General features: G+C 33.0%; 3 protein-coding genes across 5 annotated transcripts in view; 1 reads left to right on the top strand and 2 right to left on the bottom strand.

Annotated features, from left to right (window-relative positions):
• Positions 1 to 97: 97 nt before the first annotated feature.
• LOC132741458 (cartilage acidic protein 1-like) lies at positions 98 to 7,546 on the bottom strand. Of its 2 annotated transcripts, XM_060729623.1 has the most exons (8): positions 7,141 to 7,546; positions 6,181 to 6,441; positions 5,576 to 5,686; positions 4,274 to 5,187; positions 3,860 to 3,916; positions 1,888 to 1,912; positions 1,256 to 1,326; positions 98 to 828 (listed from the first exon to the last, which is right to left on the bottom strand). In XM_060729623.1, the coding sequence occupies exons 1-8, from the start codon at positions 7,424 to 7,426 to the stop codon at positions 622 to 624; spliced, it is 1,932 nt and encodes a 643-aa protein (XP_060585606.1). In that variant the 5' UTR covers positions 7,427 to 7,546; the 3' UTR covers positions 98 to 621. The 2 variants fall into 2 exon arrangements, with proteins under 2 accessions (XP_060585606.1, XP_060585607.1); XM_060729624.1 differs by lacking the exons at positions 98 to 828; positions 1,256 to 1,326; positions 1,888 to 1,912 and adding an exon at positions 2,298 to 2,764 and having other exon boundaries at positions 7,141 to 7,545.
• Positions 7,547 to 11,197: 3,651 nt separating this feature from the next.
• On the top strand, positions 11,198 to 12,939 carry LOC132741462 (uncharacterized). Its single transcript, XM_060729629.1, has 2 exons — positions 11,198 to 11,216; positions 11,606 to 12,939. Exon 2 carries the CDS (start codon positions 11,622 to 11,624, stop codon positions 12,729 to 12,731), a length of 1,110 nt encoding a protein of 369 aa, XP_060585612.1. The 5' UTR covers positions 11,198 to 11,216; positions 11,606 to 11,621; the 3' UTR covers positions 12,732 to 12,939.
• The window catches only part of LOC132741460 (centrosomal protein of 128 kDa-like), a 33,499-nt gene continuing 27,383 nt past the window's right edge, over positions 12,923 to 19,038 (bottom strand). For both annotated transcript variants that reach the window (XM_060729627.1, XM_060729626.1), the window contains 3 exons: positions 18,093 to 18,209; positions 17,514 to 17,615; positions 12,923 to 16,916 (listed from right to left, as the gene is read on the bottom strand). In XM_060729627.1, coding sequence (XP_060585610.1) covers positions 16,680 to 16,916; positions 17,514 to 17,615; positions 18,093 to 18,209 — 456 coding nt within the window. In that variant the 3' untranslated portion in view covers positions 12,923 to 16,679. The remainder of the gene's footprint in view (positions 16,917 to 17,513; positions 17,616 to 18,092; positions 18,210 to 19,038) is intronic.

The raw sequence follows: 19,038 nt of genomic DNA on the forward strand, positions 1-19,038 counted from the left end.
TTTAAAATAATATTGTAAATTAAACACTGATATGAAGCCACAATCAATGAGACAGTACCATGGTAACAACAACGTTGTTGTTGATGATGATGATGATGATGATGATGATGATGATGATGATGATGGATAATTTTATGGTGATCATGATAATGTTGTTTCAGTGCAAAGGAATTCAATATAAGATACAAAAGAAATTGCCCGATACTATACCACAATTACACGTTTAATACCCTTTAGTACAAAAAATTTCTTACAGTAACAGCATTTTATAAAACCTACATGTATTTAACAGCATTATTATATAACCTTCTAACACAGAAGATACATAAAAATCACATCTGATTTAACTTCAAAACATTCAGATCTTAAGCAAGTTCAAACTACATTATTCATTTGTTGACAACTAAAACTTGTCTTGTCTGATGATGAAAATAGCGATGTGATTAACACGGATGGGTTCTCGTGCAATTGTAAGGCTTGAATACATATTGCATGTCATGTGAAGCTAAATGAATCCTTTCCCAGTTCTGACATACAGCCAAAACGTACAGAGTACAAAGCACACATAAAGCAATATAGATCTTGCAACTTTGTTGAGTAAGATAGTATTTTTAATGGAACCTAGCATGAACACTGGCATTCAGGTCTCACACCGCAGTCTGAGCAAAGACAAAGGTCCTGTGCGCCTCTAGACCCCATGCGATACGGCAGTGAAACCCCGTTCCGTTCCCATCTGACTTGAACCCAGTAGGGGTCGCCTCTGTTAGCATTGTAGGTAATGTAGGAGGAAACGTCTCCGTTCACCACAGCACCAGGTCCTCCATTGTTCTAGAAACAAATAAATAGATTTCTGAACAGAATCGTTGCAAACGGGCTTCTTAAAATCGTATTTGAACTTCTTTCTTTTTTTCACAACTTATTTTACAAATATTAAACTGTTCTTATTTCCACAGCGCTTCGTTTAAAGTCTGTTGTAAATTATTTGTTACAAACTTTGAAAAAATTATTTTAGACATTAACAGTTTGTACATGTATATACTGAAAAATGTTCAGTGAAAGGGACATTACTTGGACATCAGTTATATAACTTTAAAGAACCCCCTGTCCCTCATAAGGGGTGGGGGAGAGAAAAGTAAAAAACAAATATTTGTGGCTGTGTAGTTTTTTTAAACAGTTGTCCTTAACCTCAAGAATAATAATGTATCAATTTGATTTGTGAGTTAAAATGAAGTATATGATTTATATTTTATTTTACCTCATTTCTCCAAGTCCAACCAGGACCACGCGTCACCCTGTCACCTTCACACAGGACAGGAAAATCACGATCTACAAAATAGCATAAAGAATTCTAATTCCTGCTTTCTCTTGTTTCGAGCTATATACGAACCGAAGTTGGATATCTAATGTTTTAATATACAACTTAAACAGGCAAGAATAGTATCGGCATAATCATTGCGGATTGATGCATATCAGCCTTTTCAACATTCAGCGTTCAGATTCTCAAAGTTCCTCAAACTGTAGAGTTTATCGTTATGTTCTGGCCAAACATCGATATTGTACATGTACATTTTGTACATGTCACTTATCTCAATTAAGTGTAGTTGCATGTTAATTTATAGGTTGAATATAATTCCTTAAATATACTTGTAAAGAAGTGGAGACAAGTCCGATTAAAAAAAGTGGAGACAAGTCCGATTGGTTAACACTTTCAAGATCGCTAGCCGCGTGGGTTCAAACCCCTTTAGAGGTAAGCCGTTGTTTCCTTGAGTAAAAGCCTAACATTCATTGCTCAGTACTGGTTGGTTCCAGGGACAGATTCGAGAGTATGTATAAGCTTCTAGCTTCTTACATATTCTTAAAGAAATTCAGTATAAGCTAAATACTTACAGGGTGTTGCCTTCCACTTTCCAACCTGAAACAACACGATTGTTGTTATAAGTAAAAGTGGTAGTTTTTAATTTGAATAAAAATTATGATCTGAATACTATTATCAGGAGACAGAAATTTCTTTTATATTTTATTAATAAATAACAACAATAATGTGCAAATAAAACACAATGTACAAAAACATTTATAGATACAATAGTCCTTGTAATAGGAATTCAATAAATAATGGCAAAACTGTAAAACCAGCTTACAATTTAGTAATAAGTTTGCATATTAACAAAGAAATTTATCAACCCCACATTTCAGTGCCATACACTATATAATGAACCTTCTGCTATATATATACACATTACTTTGGCATTTTAACTGATACATTTCTTGTTACTCATGTACGAGAATATCAATGCATTCCCTATATCAATACATTCCCGTATCTACACCATGCGCTTTTCCTCACAATTTCAAATTTCATTAGCAATTTTATCTAGCAGCGTTTCGTTTTTATCATGCTTTGTTGGTCTTTCTCAGACACATGCTTTTATTGTCCTTGTTGACAAACATCACTTGCTATTTTCCACAATATTAGTTATGTGGTATGCTACATCGCTAAGGCGTCATGCGGAATAATATTGTCCCTCCGACATACCAACTTTCCCAATCACAGAGTCATGCATTTTCATTTTAGTACAGCTAAACATAATGTTTTGTCAAATGTAAACAAAATGTCTATATCCCAATAATCCAATCAAAACAGCCAACACAAGCAGACAATGTGCAGAACAAACAAGAAGCAAGATGGGGCTAAATGCTGTGCCGATCCCGTTTCTTCGGCATATTTTAACATCTTTTCAACGGATTTGTCATCACAGGTACCAATCTAAAATTGAAATGAATAAAACGTGCTATTCATGTATTTTCTGATTTCCATAATAAACGTACATGTACAATACATGCACATTTTAAATACAAAAACACTGGGCGGTTTTACATCTATAAAATTTTGTAGCCGAAGCGAGGTCTGTTAAATTTCGTTTCAGAATTTTTCAAAGTTTAACATCAAAAATACATCCAGCATAAATACTACCGAAGTCCTTCCGATTGATTTGATTGGCAATATAGTCCGACTTGTTGTGATATGCTAAATGTCTATATAAATGTTGTAAACATAATGCGTTCCAAATTGATGAGAGCATTCTAGAGTATGAGAGAACGCATAAAACATCAAATGCATTTTGAACAAACAGAATGTGCGAAATTACATTAACCGCCCATATTACATTCTAAGCTTACACATGGCTATGCAGGGTTACAAAACATTGTTTTATCAGTGAATAATACATTTAATACGTAGAAATGAAAAGCTTCATGCTGTTTTTGTTTGTGTGTTTGTTTTTGTACCATATCATATAACTTTCACATAATCATTACGGATTGACAGTTGAACAATTATACACATTCAAAAAATAAAATAATGAACGTTCTTCGATTCTACTTAATTTGTAAAGATACCGCTGACATCACTCTCTGATGTTAGAGTTCAAAACATTACAAGATACAATTTCCACATCCTTTTAAAACATATAAAACTATATGCATATCATATTGTATTTATATATTTGCATATTGTATTAATATAACTGAAACACACAATAAGATAGGAATTAATACTTTTTATTTATTTGTATAACAAAAATAAACTTGGAGGACGGATATGAAAATAAAATATTCGACAACCCAACACCATTGCGTCATACAGTTCATGCTTTAAAATTTCCTTTTTAAGTCATTACGAAAACATATTCAAACATGCATCAAACATATTTACTTCCACCGGTATTAATATTGACTAGAAAGTTAATACTATTGTGAAAATTGCATCAGCATTTAGACATTTCTTGGGTTTCTGTCATCATACAAAACACATGCGGAACACACCACGGCGTATAGCATCTACCAGCATCCAGAAACTTACCGGACAAACTTTTGGACCAGACTGATTGCTTTTATCGCTGACTTTGTCGTTTGGCGCCTGAAATGTTTTAACATAGAATTAATAATTAAATGTTGTTTTCTGTTCTTACGCATATTACACACAGGTAATATCTAGAACATAGTAATGCCTCTGATATCATGCCAAAAGCTTTCACTTCAAAATATATCAAAGTCTACACCAAAACCCTAAGGGTACTGTAAAATAGAAAAAAGAATACAAAACGTGTACCTGCGAACATGTGTTACCAAACAACAGTTGAACTTTTTCCCTCACATATGTTTACCTTTTTCTAAAGCAACATGTTATTCATGAATTTTGTTTGATCTTTTGACCAACAGACAACATATTGCAATGATTGTTTGATATTATACTATAAGTTTGACCAAAACTTACCTTGCTTTTATAATCTACAATATGAACTTTGTTCAAGTCAGCACTTGTCAAAGCTTTACTGATAGTCGTCCCATCTGGCCATTGAATGGAAAGTTCTTTCGGGATCTCTTTACCAAGACCTATGTGAGCGTAAGGTTCCATTTCACATAAATATCCCGAGCCACCGTCTATAACGTGTAAATGGATGGTTCCCGACTGCGTTGTAACTTTGACAGCAGATCCACGAGCTGGGGCTCCAAATTTCGTCCTAGGTTGGATTCGGATCCAGTTATTACCAGCTCCCGTGCTGACTGTGAAAATTGACAACGGCTGAGAATTTCCTTCACCGTGAGACAGCATAACTTCTAATTTACCATCCCCGTTGAAATCAGTAACTGCGCCACCCGTACCATATCCATTTTCTTCAAGGGCATCACCAATATCTAAATCTTGTATTTTAACACCCTTGCCATCAGGTACTATTTTAAATAATTTATTTGGTTGTAAGCGACCTCTGCTGTAAATATTGTTATGTAACACTTCCATTACTCCATCATTATCAAAGTCAGCTGCTATTACAGTTCTTATTAAAGACGGCATGCTATAGTTAGCATTTGAACTGGCAAAGTTCGTAAATGTCACACTGTCTTTATTTCTCTTCTGTAAAAACAGACGGTGCGGTCCGTTCCAATTTCCGTATGCAATATCTATTTTACCATCTCTGTTAAAATCTGCCAGCGCGATACCACGCACATTTTCGTCGGCGTCGGCAATTCCAGCGGCTCCAGCAATGTCTGTGAAAGTACCGTCCCCTTTATTCATGAATAAATAGTTGGCGCCAGCATTTCGAAGACCAGAATTCCCTTCATTACCGAAGAATATATCTGAGCGTCCGTTATTTCCGAGGATGGGACCCACAACGATTCCACGACCCCCTGTAAATATAGAAATTTCAAATAAATGCACCTCAAACAAAATTAACGTTTACAATAAAATTGTCATGCCCAAGGTTTTTGAGTAATATAGTTTTGCATTCATTCACTCAAAAGAACTTAATACGTCGAGCATCGTTATATAAATAATACATTTTTTAAATTTTTTGTTCTAATTATAATTACATAACAAAAATACAGTTATCAAAAGCAGACCAAGTGGCGAAAATTTCTGGTCTGTCTAGTTTATGCTAGCAATGTATGAAAAAAGGCAAAGAATAACTATCAGCTGATAAAAACTTTCGGGTAATCAGACTTTCTATGTCTTGCACGGAAAATATAAGGGTTAATATGTTAAGAACAAAATCAATTGAAATATAGGTATGGTTACCTGTGCTTCTAGCAATTCCAGCTGGACCTCCCACATTCTTTAGAACAATCCTTCCCGTATTTATATCATTTTCCGGATGACTTTCGTCCATCTCTATCAATGCAAACTGGCCTACAATATACAAGTAATATATGTAGTAATTAAATAACTTTATCCATATTTTCTATATTCAGTGGAACAAAATGTTTTTGAAGCATAAAATAGTTTTAGTCTGAAATTCCTACGACAGGACGCAGTCATTCTTCATTCACATTATAATTTTGTTAGACATTTGCTGTCAATATGCAAAGAATATAAACTAATAAAACCAATGCAATAAAGTTTAAAACATGGTTCAGTCAAACCTGTATTACGGCCACCTCCTAATAGAAACCATCCTTAAAATAAAGTCTACTCTTCGACAAACCTTCGTTTATTGAATACCACAGAGTAATGTCCAAAAAACGATCACTTGTCTATAAGGACATGTTCAGTCTCTCCCTTTGATGGCATTAATTCACGGGTTTGACTGTATTTCTAATGGAATTGCTGGAACATGAACACAAGACCTTTTCACCCCAATGAAGATATGTACTTCAATAAAATTGTATAAACTTTTTATTCACCTTCTCCGTAAGCTGAGTATGTTGCCAGCACAAAGGAATACTTTCCCGACCCTCGTCTATCTACACAAGCCACTGATCTACCAGCGAAACCTTTGGCTGGCATATTGTAATTGACCGTGTCGGAGTACAAGTCGACGTAACGATTGTCACGCCACTTGAAGATCTTGTCGCCGTATGCAGCTCGTCCAGCATACGCCTGGTTGGTGTTGAGAAAGTAAATTTCTTCTTTGCCATCACCGTCAATGTCACAGGCGGCAACTCCTAGAAAATAACAAAAATAAATTGCATAAGAAAATATTCAAGTAAGAATATGGTGTAGAATACTGCATAAATAATGATAAAATTATTTCAATGTAAACTGACTACGTTAATCTTCCGGAATAAATGATAAAAAGCTCAATGAAATTTTCGTAAAGACGAAAATATATATAACTGTTAGAACTTAGATCTGTTTTATTCCGAATTGATTAACATGTCTAACATTTGAAGATGACTAAAAATGCCTAAATTAAGTATCTTATCTGAATATTGGGAGATATTTGAAATCATTCAATATTTATAAGTATTTCAACGCTGAAGTGGATGCCAAACTATCACTTTTTGGCTTTAACTTTATTCAGAATATTCAAACCGACCTGTACATATGTAAGGGCATCTTTTATAGTTTAAAAGCAGGTTTATAACACACTAACACGTAATTTGCATCTTCTTTTCAGAGGTTGTTTGTCCATCATTACGTGGAAACTGTTATGACAGTAATTCAATTTAATAAGTTACAAATATATAATTGCATGACAACAGTGAATAGTGCATACACCATCAAACTTTTGCATGAGGTGTTGAACTGTATCTGACTGATATCATGAAATTTGAAAGCAAAAAATGGTGAATAAGTGAATATTTTTAAGCGTCATCCTTAAATTGCTTTCTATATATTACGATATAGAAAAACAAACTTACCAATTGCAGCGCCCGGAACATCCCTCAGTCTGGCGAATGGGGTGTTGTCTTGTGCAATGTTCGTCACAGTTCCCGTTGTTTTATCGTAGGTGAAAACAAAATTAGCTCCATCGTATCCGGCGACAATAAAATCCGGGTTACCGTCATGATTTACATCCGAGACTGCTACTCCATAATTTTTTTGATTGGTCTTTATGCCATCCAGCCAGTTCTCTTTCACAAATATTCCGTTGTTATGATTAATAAAAACAAAGAAAATGCACAGAGTTGTGCTGAATGCGTGCATTCTGCTTGCTTTAATCTTTATTAACCCAATCTGTTTAGATAAACAGCAAAGAAACTTGTTAAAATTGACAATTTACGTAACGCCGAAGTGAAACTGTTATGAAAGCGCACATGTATGTGTTTACATAACAAAGCGGTTACCTCCCTTGACTTCCTTATTTGTCTTTTCGTTAAACACCGATAAATATCGGGTATTTCCGTACAAGATGGTTTTCAAATCACGGACATCTCCGAATGAATCTCGATCCGTGACGAACTGAGGTCAATAGTTTAGATTAAATATGTATATAGTTTCCTAGGCAATCATAGCGGGGGATTGAACTCGCACTGTTCAATAATGCCAGACAGGGACATCCATATATTGCCGTCGTGTTTCCCACGAGTTCTTGCAGCTTTTAAGACTAAAAAAAATCAAAGCACAGAAGGCGCTGAATTTGTTTGGGTCTCAGAATGTAAGAAAGGTGCAGGTTGTGAGATTATATGTTTAGTGCCACCAATGCTTTCCAGCGTTTTAATTGTAGTAAATTGGCTATAAGACTAATTGCAACACTGATATTCAATCCAATGTTTATTTGACTTTAACAGTTTAAAAAAAATGAGTTACCTTTACTGGGATTTGAACTCCAGACCTCTCGCTTCCTAAGCGAGCCCGAAAACCCTTCAGCCACGGTTCAATTTATATGTAAACGGCCTGAAGAAAACCATATTATTCTAAATTAGGGCTTGTAACGACTTTTAACTGTTGTTTAACACAGATGTAAATAATCCTGAAGCTTACTATAAGCATGTATATTTATAAAGAATCAAAGGGCTTCAAGTTCTTTGGTATTTTCTGATCTTTGCAATCTAAATCGTACTGTATATCTGTATGCATTTTCCTGTATAAGTTTATTTTTATGTATTATAATTCATTTTGTAAGGCACATACGGAATTCTGCATAACTAGAGTTGCATCAAAAAATCATTTATGTACTTTTTTTACGACAGCCACACTTTATCCTTGTAAATCATGGCTACTTCCTTAAGAAAAAAACAATTAAAAAAAGAATTTAACAAAAAAAAAAATTCCTCGACTGGGATTCGAACTCGAGACCTCTCACTCACTAAGCGAGCGCGTTACCACTGTACCACGGAGAAGTTATACACAATTTGTCTGAATAATATCAAGTCATTCTAAATTTAGAACTTCCATTGCATTCAGGTTTGTAATCCTTATTAATTTCGAGGTATTTTGTTCAGGGTAAACCTGTTGTTTAAAATTGAAGTAAATATTTTAGCGAAAATCCTCTCGCCCAAACAGTCCGACATGTAGAATCTATATATTCCACTACTCGGTTTGTGTAGTATTCGGTAATCTACATGGCTAAAAATAGTATTTTCATTGATAAAATCATATTCATCCGCGTAATTTGTGATTGTGCATTTATTGACAATTCTATAAGCCAACGCTATTGTTTAACTTTAAATGCGTTGTAATTTGTTGGATACTTGTAACAAAATAAAATATTTCTTTCTTTTAAAACGCTAGTTTTAAGCTGTTTTGAGAACTACTTGTTGTTAGGTTTGTCATAAACTTCTGTGTCAGAGATTGAATGTCCGCTTTGTATTTAGTTATTTTCGATCAGAAAATACCAGAAAACAATATTAGAAATCTTCGACCATTCGGGAATTACTTTGCTTGAAAATTGATGCGCCTGTCTTTGACCATCTTTACGCAGTGATCTCCCCTGAATTTTTCGGCTTTAGTGTACATACAAAAGGGAAGTAACCGCTTAAAAAAAGTGGACTACTTTCGGCATTTGCAATTAAGAACATTAGACTCTGAAATTTCGCTACCATTATTTGTTTGGTCTGACGACCCAAACAAATAAAAACCATATCTTGGAAGAGGGATGGTCCAGAAAACCTAAATACATGTACATTAATGAAGGTTATTATAATGTCTCGAATATGTGTGTGATGTATATTACTATGTCAATTTTAAGTAATCTAACAAACTAACATACATGTGTACTTATTCAGAATATTTGCGTAGATTATACCTAATGTAATGTAAATGGACCCTGAAATTATCCCCCCCCCCCCAAAAAAAAAAAAACCAGCATTTTTTATTGTATCATTTATGTTAACCACATGTTCGAGCGCAAACGGTAATAAGTTTGATCAGGTACGTATATTAACGGTATCCGCAACTAGATTTTAGACCGTGATTGGTGTCGTGCCATTTACGCGCATGCGCACATGCTACGAAAAACATTAATCGATGGCGGAAGGCAACAATTTCAGTTCATGAAAAAATATGTTAATTAAGCGCTAATTTATGGGCATCTGCACAAAATACTCAAGAAATAATGGCAGGTTAGTCTTATTTCTTTGTTATGTATGTAAATTTTTACTAGATCACGCTTTCAATGGCGTAAATTGGCTCTGGATGAATGAGATTTACAAAATGGCGGAAAGTTTGTTTGAAACGAGTGAACACGTATAAAATCTGCTGAGACATCAGGTTTAAACCACTCGAAGAAAACTGACTAAACTTGCACAAATCGGTTTAAAATAAATTCAAGTATGTCGTGAAAGTACTTTTAACACTCCCTTATCATCTGTTCTATTGTTTTGTGGCGTGGAATTTGAAGGAAAATGTTAAATTTTTGTGGTGCAAAATTAAATTCACGACCTATTTTAGCCGAAGCATCAGAGGTATTTAAAGACCTTTAAAATATAAATGAAAGCTGAAAAGTTTGGTACTACATCATAGTAAATGGTTTATGATATTATTTATAATTTTCAGCCGAGTAATTTTGATGCTATGTCTTTTTGAAAATGGATGAATTTTCCCCCATTTTTTTTTCATTTACTCAGAAGTTATATTCAACTTCTTTTTTGTTAGTTATTCCAGGTACGTATATTAACATTAGTACATGGTTATTCTGTGTTGATAAAACAAAATATTTATATTAAATGTCATTTCATCTATTTCAGATCGTAACAAATGTGTTTCAAGGGTTTCAAGTGGTAGATCAGCACGACAATTTCACTGAATGCTGATACAGCCCAAAAGTTCAGATTTGCAGCTTGTGCCAGGAGAGTCCCAGAAGTGTCAAATAAATATCGGGAATAAAGTGACACTAAATGAAAACATCATAAACAGTCATTTTATAGCCAGTGCGATGCTATTGAAGTTTTATTTAAATCAAGTTATAAAATAAAAGGCAAAACTTATGTGTTTTCATTTTTATTTCTTTTTTTACTACCAGGTACCTGATACTACCATTTCTAATACCTTTATGTCTATTCTCTCGAAAACATGTACGTTCATTTAAGAGAACATGAAAAGATACTGACATATGTAGTGGTGAAACAGTTTACTCAATATAATTGTATAAAAAGCAACAAAGAGAATATGTTTTAAAATAAAAACAACTGGATATAGTAATTACAATCTAGCCACACCCACTAAAAAGCAGTTAATATACGTACCTGGTTTGATAATTTTTAAACGATGAGAAAAGTACAATAATATAAAATCGTCAAAGACAGCGACATGTAAGCACGTGACTTTTCAAAATATTTGTTGTATATTTATTATGTAAATCTGAACGTTATTTCAGTTTAGAAAGCGATAAATTAAGCTTAAACTTTAAAACGCTTATAAGTATGCTTTTTATAATAAGATTACTGTTGATATATATACATATGTGTAAAATCGATATTATTTGTAGATATTTCCAATAGTAAATACCATCGATTCAATATCGGGTCAGATGTTTTTCTGGTGGGATAATTAACAGGTGGGATATTCGTTAAAGGAAATATTACTGAAATTGTTGAATTACATATATATATACGCGTATACATGTCTTTCTGATGTCACGCTTGAACTGCGGTTATTATTTACGTATCGAACACATATATACAGTCGTGTACATATATGTTACTCTGTATTATATATTATAATGTATGAGTTACATATGAATAAGATCGATCCAACAATTTAATCAATACATATGTGGTATATAACACTTTGGGCATGGAATCTGAAGCAAGTAGATCTAGATCTACTTCGTAGTGTGATTTGAAATCAATTAATAAATAAACAGATTTACGACGTGTACAAATATTCACATTGATTTAAATGTTTTCGTTAACAAATTCGATCATTTTCTTTATACATTTTCAGGCTACTGTGGACAAAAATGGCTGTGAGTGTAAACGCTTGTGTTGACGTCATTGCTGTGGCAGACGACAATGTTTTTGATATTTTACTTGGAACGCTAGCAGAAGATATTACAGCAAAGCGAAATTCAAAGAGTATTTTAAAATATAGATGGGTATTTCATATACCTATTTTCTGTGTTCTATATCATAAACCGAAATTGATAATAAAGTTTGGGGAGTTTCGGCGGAATTTGGGTGACATATATGGAGTTAACACTGTACCTGTCCTAGGTCACAACTGCAACGTTATTGACCTTGCAGATGCTTTAAAGTTTGATGAATGCACAAAAGAATTGCTAAAAGTATATGAAGTGGATAAAACAGACATGCGTGACGTAAACCAATCTGACGTATTTGCTGCTTTACTTAACATTGGAAAATTACATGAGATTTTGGCAATGAACGGTGTACTTGAAAGAACTATAAAGCGTCTTTGCGAAAATGGGCGGGACATCCGTGCACGTAATTCACGAGGGAAATCTGTTCTGCACGAGGCTGTTTTGAATATGTCGTCGTTTGAGGTGTTTGATACAATCATTTCTCAAGGTGGAGATGTTGACAGTACAGACCACTATGGAATAACTGCGTTATTAAGTTTTATTTCTAAAGCCATATATTACAGGTCTCGTATGCCAGAAGTTGTGAAAATTTTGAAATTATTGTTATCTCAGAATCCATGTATTATATCGAATACAGACGTTATAAAGAAAGCGATAGAATATGATAAAAGAAAATGCCACGATGTATTCGATAAAACTTCACCAGACGATGTCGAAACTCATTACGAGGCTCAAAGGACTTCTGAAAAATACACCATTGCAAAAGAAATGTGTCTTTTACCATGGTTGTACAAATACGGGTTTCCTGTTTCACAAACGGACATAGATGAAATAGAGCTCGAAATCCCCGGATATAAAACCGTTTTTGACATAAACTTAAATAGTCCGCGCTGTTTGAAAGACATAACCCGTCTCAATATACGCGAGACTTATCAAGGTAAAAGACTGTTTACAGTAATCAATGCCATTCCAATTCCGAACTGTATTAAAGATTATATCTTAATGCAACAATTCAACTGCTCTGGATGAAAATGCAAGTTAGTGTATATATAGATCCATTCCTTGAATGAAGGAGTATTGAAATATTAAGTGTTCCATATGTACATATACAGGGCATGAGTTGGCACTGAAAATAAACACAACAAAGACAGTTATAGTAAATATAAAGACAGTTTATTTAAATGATTCTAGCGACAATTATCATTGTTACATATAAAAAATACATGTATATAAATACTGTGTAAAACTTCTAGACATCTATCCAAAAAAGTTGAGATATAAATAAGTGTACATATGTGCTCATCGTTATCTTTTTACAGTGAAACAACTTCTACAAACACAAAATAATTATCTTTTATTCTCGAAGATAAAATGGTTCAGTGTTGATTCATAACATTCATGAAATTAAGAGAGCCACTCAAAATACATGGGCATTCATTCTGTACATTACATCATTTAATCAGTTTTTATTGTTATGAAATCTAAGTGATTCAAAAAGACACTTTTTTATCTGCTCTATTCGTAAGTTCGTAACAAAACATTTTCTTAAATGCTTATACAATGTAATACAGGGTTTATAGAAACTTGTACATGTGGGTGACCTTTGAACATGCTTTATGTTATATACATGTATCAAATTAAGAATCATTTATCAAAAAGTCTGAAAGTCCATACATTTCTCTCTTAAGTGTGAAAGATTAACTTAATACTAGATTAATGCTGAATTACACCACACTATTTACATTATTTTTAGTGTTGAAGTCGGAATCTGGTAAGTTTCTAAACACAAATATCAAAGAGACAAGGCGTAACGAAAAGTGTTAAATCCTTCATTAACTGATTCAGACCAAAAAATATTTGGTGGCATTTGTTAAGTTATTAAACCTTATTAAGGTATACAAAAATTGGGAAGCATTTCAGCAAAGATCCCTCTTTTTATCAGTATATAAATTTGTACACATTTTCAGTAACTCAAAAATATATCACAGATAACAGTAAATGATATAAAGAGACAAAACACTAATTAAGAATGAGATTGATATGTAAGAAAATTGAAAAATCACTTCTTCAAAACAATAAATTATTTTTCAGACCCTTTTTTACATCTACTTTTTTACGCTAAATAAATAATGCTCTAACAAACTAATGTTGGATATAATTATTATAGTTCAGTCATACTACCCTCATTCAAACAGTACATGATAATTGTTTATCATGAATGCAATGATAGTTAAGACACACGATAAACGAAATACACATTTGAGTTATGGCCCTTGACCGTTTTATCCAAATACTGACAGTAAGCATGGATTTCTGCATCTTTCAATCTGAACCACATCATTATTTTAGCGAAAACTTCAAAATAAGTACTGACTAAACAGCAAACAGTGCAGACCATGACTAGGCAGTACATATGTGCCAGATGTCCCGGTTTGCACTGGTAGCTTCACTAGCTTGGGTGGTTTCTGTAGCTATCATCAGTCGCACGGTTAATCTCAAGAAAACTTTTGAAAATAATTTGTTTATGCTATGAAATTTATTTACCAATTTATATTTTTATGTATTATTGTACATTTATTTTTTAATTTTAATTTTTAACCTATAAAGAACAAAATAATTAAAAGAAAAAAAACTACAACAATAAAGAAACCTCTACAGCTAACAATAATCAAACATTTTATTTTATGGTAATACCAATAATCCAATTTAAGAGCTTAAGTATTATTTTTTCATCTACTTAAAAAAAGTTTGAAAATAGTTAATAATCATTTTTTATAGGAAAAAACAATGTCTTACATAAATGGAGCACAAAAAACATATCTAAAACATTGAAACTACATAGTAAAAGATCATATTTAAAATGTACATTATTACATATTGGCAGGCTGGGAACCATTCTCCTCCACATTCAAAATGTATGGGTAGAAAACATGAATTAATTACTAATGATTCATATAAACAAAGAAATTCTATATATCATCCCTTCAGTGCAGTAATGGGTTAAGTCCTATTACATTATATAAGGAGTTAACCCATTACTGCACTAAGGTGATGATATAGCTGTCCCCTCCCCACAAAATCCTTTTAAATGCATAATCGTTAAACATTAGTCGTAAAAGCTTATTCTGAACAGTAGCTGGATAGTTTCCCCTCATGAAATATTAAAAACTTAAAGTTTCCTGCAACAGGATGTAAGCCCATAGCAGTGATGGACAACTTCCGGTAAAACTTTGTAACTTAACATTAAACTACCAAAGTAGAATTGAACCCTTGAATATCATAAACCTCAAGAGACGAAGCTGTTCATCTAAATATAGAACAAATCTAATTTATGCTAATGATATAACTATACATCAAAATGTGCAGTTTAATAAAATGCATCAGATCAACTAAATCAGTACATGATTATCAATTGAACATAAAAAAAAAACCAAAATAATACTGTCAATGTAACAGTATCATAATATCACAGATAAAACAACAACAACAATCTATAAAAACTTAAAAGTAGGACAGAAATTGTGGTTAAGCAGAGTACCTGGGTAGTAGAAACAGATGTAAAAGAGAAAACACAATCTGTTAGAAGCTTTGTACAGCCAAAAATACCATTCAGTAGAAACTGTGGTAAAGTAGTAAATACCATTTTTTAGAAACTGTGGTAAAGCCAAAAATTCCATTTGGTAGAAACTGTTGTACAGAAAGTACTATTTGGTAGAAACTGTGGTAAAACAGAAAATACCATTTGGTAGAAACTGTGGTAAAGCAGAAAATACCATTTGGAGGAAACTGTGGTAAAGCAGAAAATACCATTTGGTTGAAACTGTGGTATGTGGCAAAAAGTGGTCAATAATGTATCTTCCATGTGATAGTTATAACCTTTAAAAGTAACTGTGGTAATAAAGAGTATCCCATTTGATACAAAGGTATGTCATACAACAAACTATCACATGGTATAAACTGTTTACGTGGTAAAAAAATTAAAAAAAATATTAGGACAGATATGGATGGTTGTACAACATACAGGAGACAAGAATAATCATGAATGTATAAAGATAATATTGGACTTCACAATGGAATCAACAGCATACAGAATGTACGATGTCCAATGTGGACAAAACATTTGTAAAAATAAATTTCTGTATTTACTTAATAGTTTATAATAAATAAATAAATAAATTATTAAGATAAAAAAGGACACTTATAAAAGTCAAGGACGGTATGATAAAATATTCTAAAATAAATCAGTAAAAAAGATTTTTGTAAAATTTTGTAAAACTGGTCGGAAATGTAAAAGTTTGTAAAATAAACACTAAAATCATGTAATATATTATATCCCTAATAAATAGTTTATAATTCACCTTAAAACCCTAAACAAAAAAGAATATACGTAAGATATAGACTAAGGAAGAAAAAAAAGAATGGAAAAGTATAAAAAAAAAGGAATGTGAAAACCAAATACATTGAAATAAACTTAATTTTTCTTCCAATATAGTACACAAGTCTTGAATGCTAGCAACTATATTAGCAGGCTATGTCATCAGTATAAATCAGTTACAGGTATAGAGTATGGTCGGCCTGAACGTCCAAGCAATCTGACCATAACCTAGACTCTTGCTTGATCAATTACATTTTTTTGTTGATACTGAAATACCCTAAACTAACAATGGACTCCCACAAAATAAAAGATTAGGCAAGCCCATTGTACAAATTTTGAAGGTTAAATGGTTAATCACAATCAGGTACCTCACACAAAATATAAACATAACAAAATACTTAAACAGTGTTATAGCACAAACAACTATGATCAAATAGGTCAGTTAAGATACATCTAACATGTCTAATTTGTTTTTTTATCAACTACACACTTCAACACTTTCTTCATCACAGCATTTCCACATATTGTTTTGTTTTAGTTTTCATTCCTGAAAGTTTTCACGATGCCGACAAGAAATAACGAAACTTTTTTTGAGCATCTTATCACAATGCTCCGTCCTCAATTGATTTTCTACGCGCAAATTTACGAGAAAATTGTTCGTCACTCATTTCCATCGGTGCCATGGAATCGTCATGACCTTTTGGAAGTCTACAAGGCGGGGTCTGCGGTCTCCTATGTGGACTTTTTGACGGTGTACTAATACGCACTCTGTTGTTATTTACCTTCCTCCGTCCAGGTGACTTCCTTACATTCTCAATATTCTTCTCTAATTCAATAACCTACAAAATATAGTTAATATCACATAATTATCCTTTTTTTGGGCTTAAAATGGCATGATTATTCTACAAAGTTAAACTAATGCATGTAAATCAACTAAGTTATTTTTTATATTCTCACATTCCTTAGAACAACACTTCACTCTTCTCCCAGTATTTGAAACTGATTCCAATAATCTTATAATTTAACCTTTGGGTTCTGTAATACTTTAGATTTACCTGATAAAGTATAAAGTTAAAATATTGCACTGCAACTGTGAGTCAGTAAACGCATGTGTATGGGTTTATATTAAAAGAACGTTATTCTTTATTCTTTCAGGAGATACGTTTTAAGGCATAGGAACTGTTAAGCTAACACATGGCTACTTCCAAGCTATACTAGCGAAAGGAGACTTAAAGTATTATTACATGCAAATGTGTGGATCTGAACAGAGTAATTTCTACTAGAAATGTGTCCATAGGACACAGGTGCCCCCAAATTCCACTGCTTTATCGGTCTACATATGGATAGCATGGCAGAAAGACAAGGGCAAATCTATATGCCCCCCACATAAATTGGAGCGATATTATGGGACAGGTTATAAAGACAGAACACTATACCTGTTGATGATTTAAGTTGGCCACTTTAATTTCATCCTGTAACGCCCTCATAGTCTGTTGTAACCTCACATATCTCTCCTCTATCCTGGCCTTCTCTTTATCCTATCATGTTCACAAAAAATACATCTGATTAACCCATTATCCTGCCGAGTTTGCAAAATGGACTTGTCCTGCACTGATTTTGGAACAATCCATTTATTTGTAAGGGGTTAAGATAACTAAATGCTAAAATTAGGCAAAGTGCAGTATAAAGGGGTGATAGATATTGCACAGACATACAGGTTGGCACATACAAGTCATTATTGATGCAAAGATAAGATTTGATTTTGTTTTCAGTCTTAAATTTTAACTTATTGTATCAAAACATATTTACATTAATAAAAGACAGATCCATATTAGAAAGTAAAAATATACCTTTAACTACATTGTCAAGATAACCCAAAATATGAATCAATTCTGGAAAGATACATCTCTCCAACTTGTATAGGAAACATAAAAAAAGTTACAATTATTATAATTATAGAAACCTTTAAAAAACTGTCATGCTAAAATCAAAACATAATAAAACCAATATCTTACCCTCATGCCCTCTATATCTGTAATTATTTGATGTTTTTCAAACTCGTGGTGTTTTATGGCCTCAGATTCTCGAATCTTTCTAACCTCTAGCTCGTCAGTCAGGTCCAAAATATGGTCCTTGAAAAAAATAAGAATAAAATACTATATGGTGACAGTCCAGCTTTATTGGTGAAAGAAAACCAAAGAAACCCCTTACTTCAATCAATGACCTTCCATAAGCTAGCGGAACAACTTCCTCACATGAAATAATCCTAAATTCATGGCAGGATTTACAGCAATGTTTAGCAGACCCCTAAAGTGAGTTATAAAACACCATCCATGATCATTCTTCTAGATATAAAATTTGTAATTAATGCACACCACTTCTTAATTTGGTATATACTTCATCTGTATAACAACTTGATATGTATATATGTATTGGGAAAAATTATGATGATAATAAAAAACTGTTGCTAACTAACATAAAAAAAACCTTTCGATAAACAAATACACGGCAGCAAAACAAACAAATATATATAATCTATGACATAATTAAAATTCTACTAAGCTACATGGCTTCAGAAGTTTTTTTTAACTCTATATTCAGATTTCACATCTATGCCTATAATCGAACACTGTTTTATTGGTAATTTTAACTTGCCACCTACATGATATAAGGTCAAGATAACATCTATGATCTATGATTTACTAACTGCTCAGTTCTAGTTATTGAAACTCCTTAACCCTGAACATGCTGAATATCTTAAATGGACTTGTCCCACTTCCATTTTTGGGACTGTCCATTATCAATTTTAGGGATATCAATTTGAATATTTAAAATTTGTCAGCCAACAGTATAGAGCCTGGTCAGACTGCACGGATGTGCAGGCTGGCCTGGCTCTATACTGGTGGCAAAGGCTTTATGCTTTTGGGTCCAGCACCTAAAGGGTTAACCTGCAGAATTTGT

The sequence above is a fragment of the Ruditapes philippinarum genome, unplaced genomic scaffold (assembly GCF_026571515.1).
Source record: "Ruditapes philippinarum isolate M1 unplaced genomic scaffold, ASM2657151v2 ctg112_1_1_1_1, whole genome shotgun sequence".
Taxonomy (NCBI): Eukaryota; Metazoa; Mollusca; class Bivalvia; order Venerida; family Veneridae; genus Ruditapes; species Ruditapes philippinarum.

What these genes read in the sequence shown, in the direction of transcription:
- LOC132741458 (XM_060729623.1), bottom strand. Translation starts at nt 7,426, where the DNA reads ATGCACGCATTCAGCACAACTCTGTGCATTTTCTTTGTTTTTATTAAT. An exon ending in ATACTCAGCTTACGGAGAAG is followed by an intron (nt 5,687 to 6,180) that starts GTGAATAAAAAG and finishes TGTATATTGTAG; the next exon opens with GCCAGTTTGCATTGATAGAG. An exon ending in GTTGGACTTGGAGAAATGAG is followed by an intron (nt 829 to 1,255) that starts GTAAAATAAAAT and finishes ATTTGTTTCTAG; the next exon opens with AACAATGGAGGACCTGGTGC.
- LOC132741462 (XM_060729629.1), top strand. Translation starts at nt 11,622, where the DNA reads ATGGCTGTGAGTGTAAACGCTTGTGTTGACGTCATTGCTGTGGCAGAC.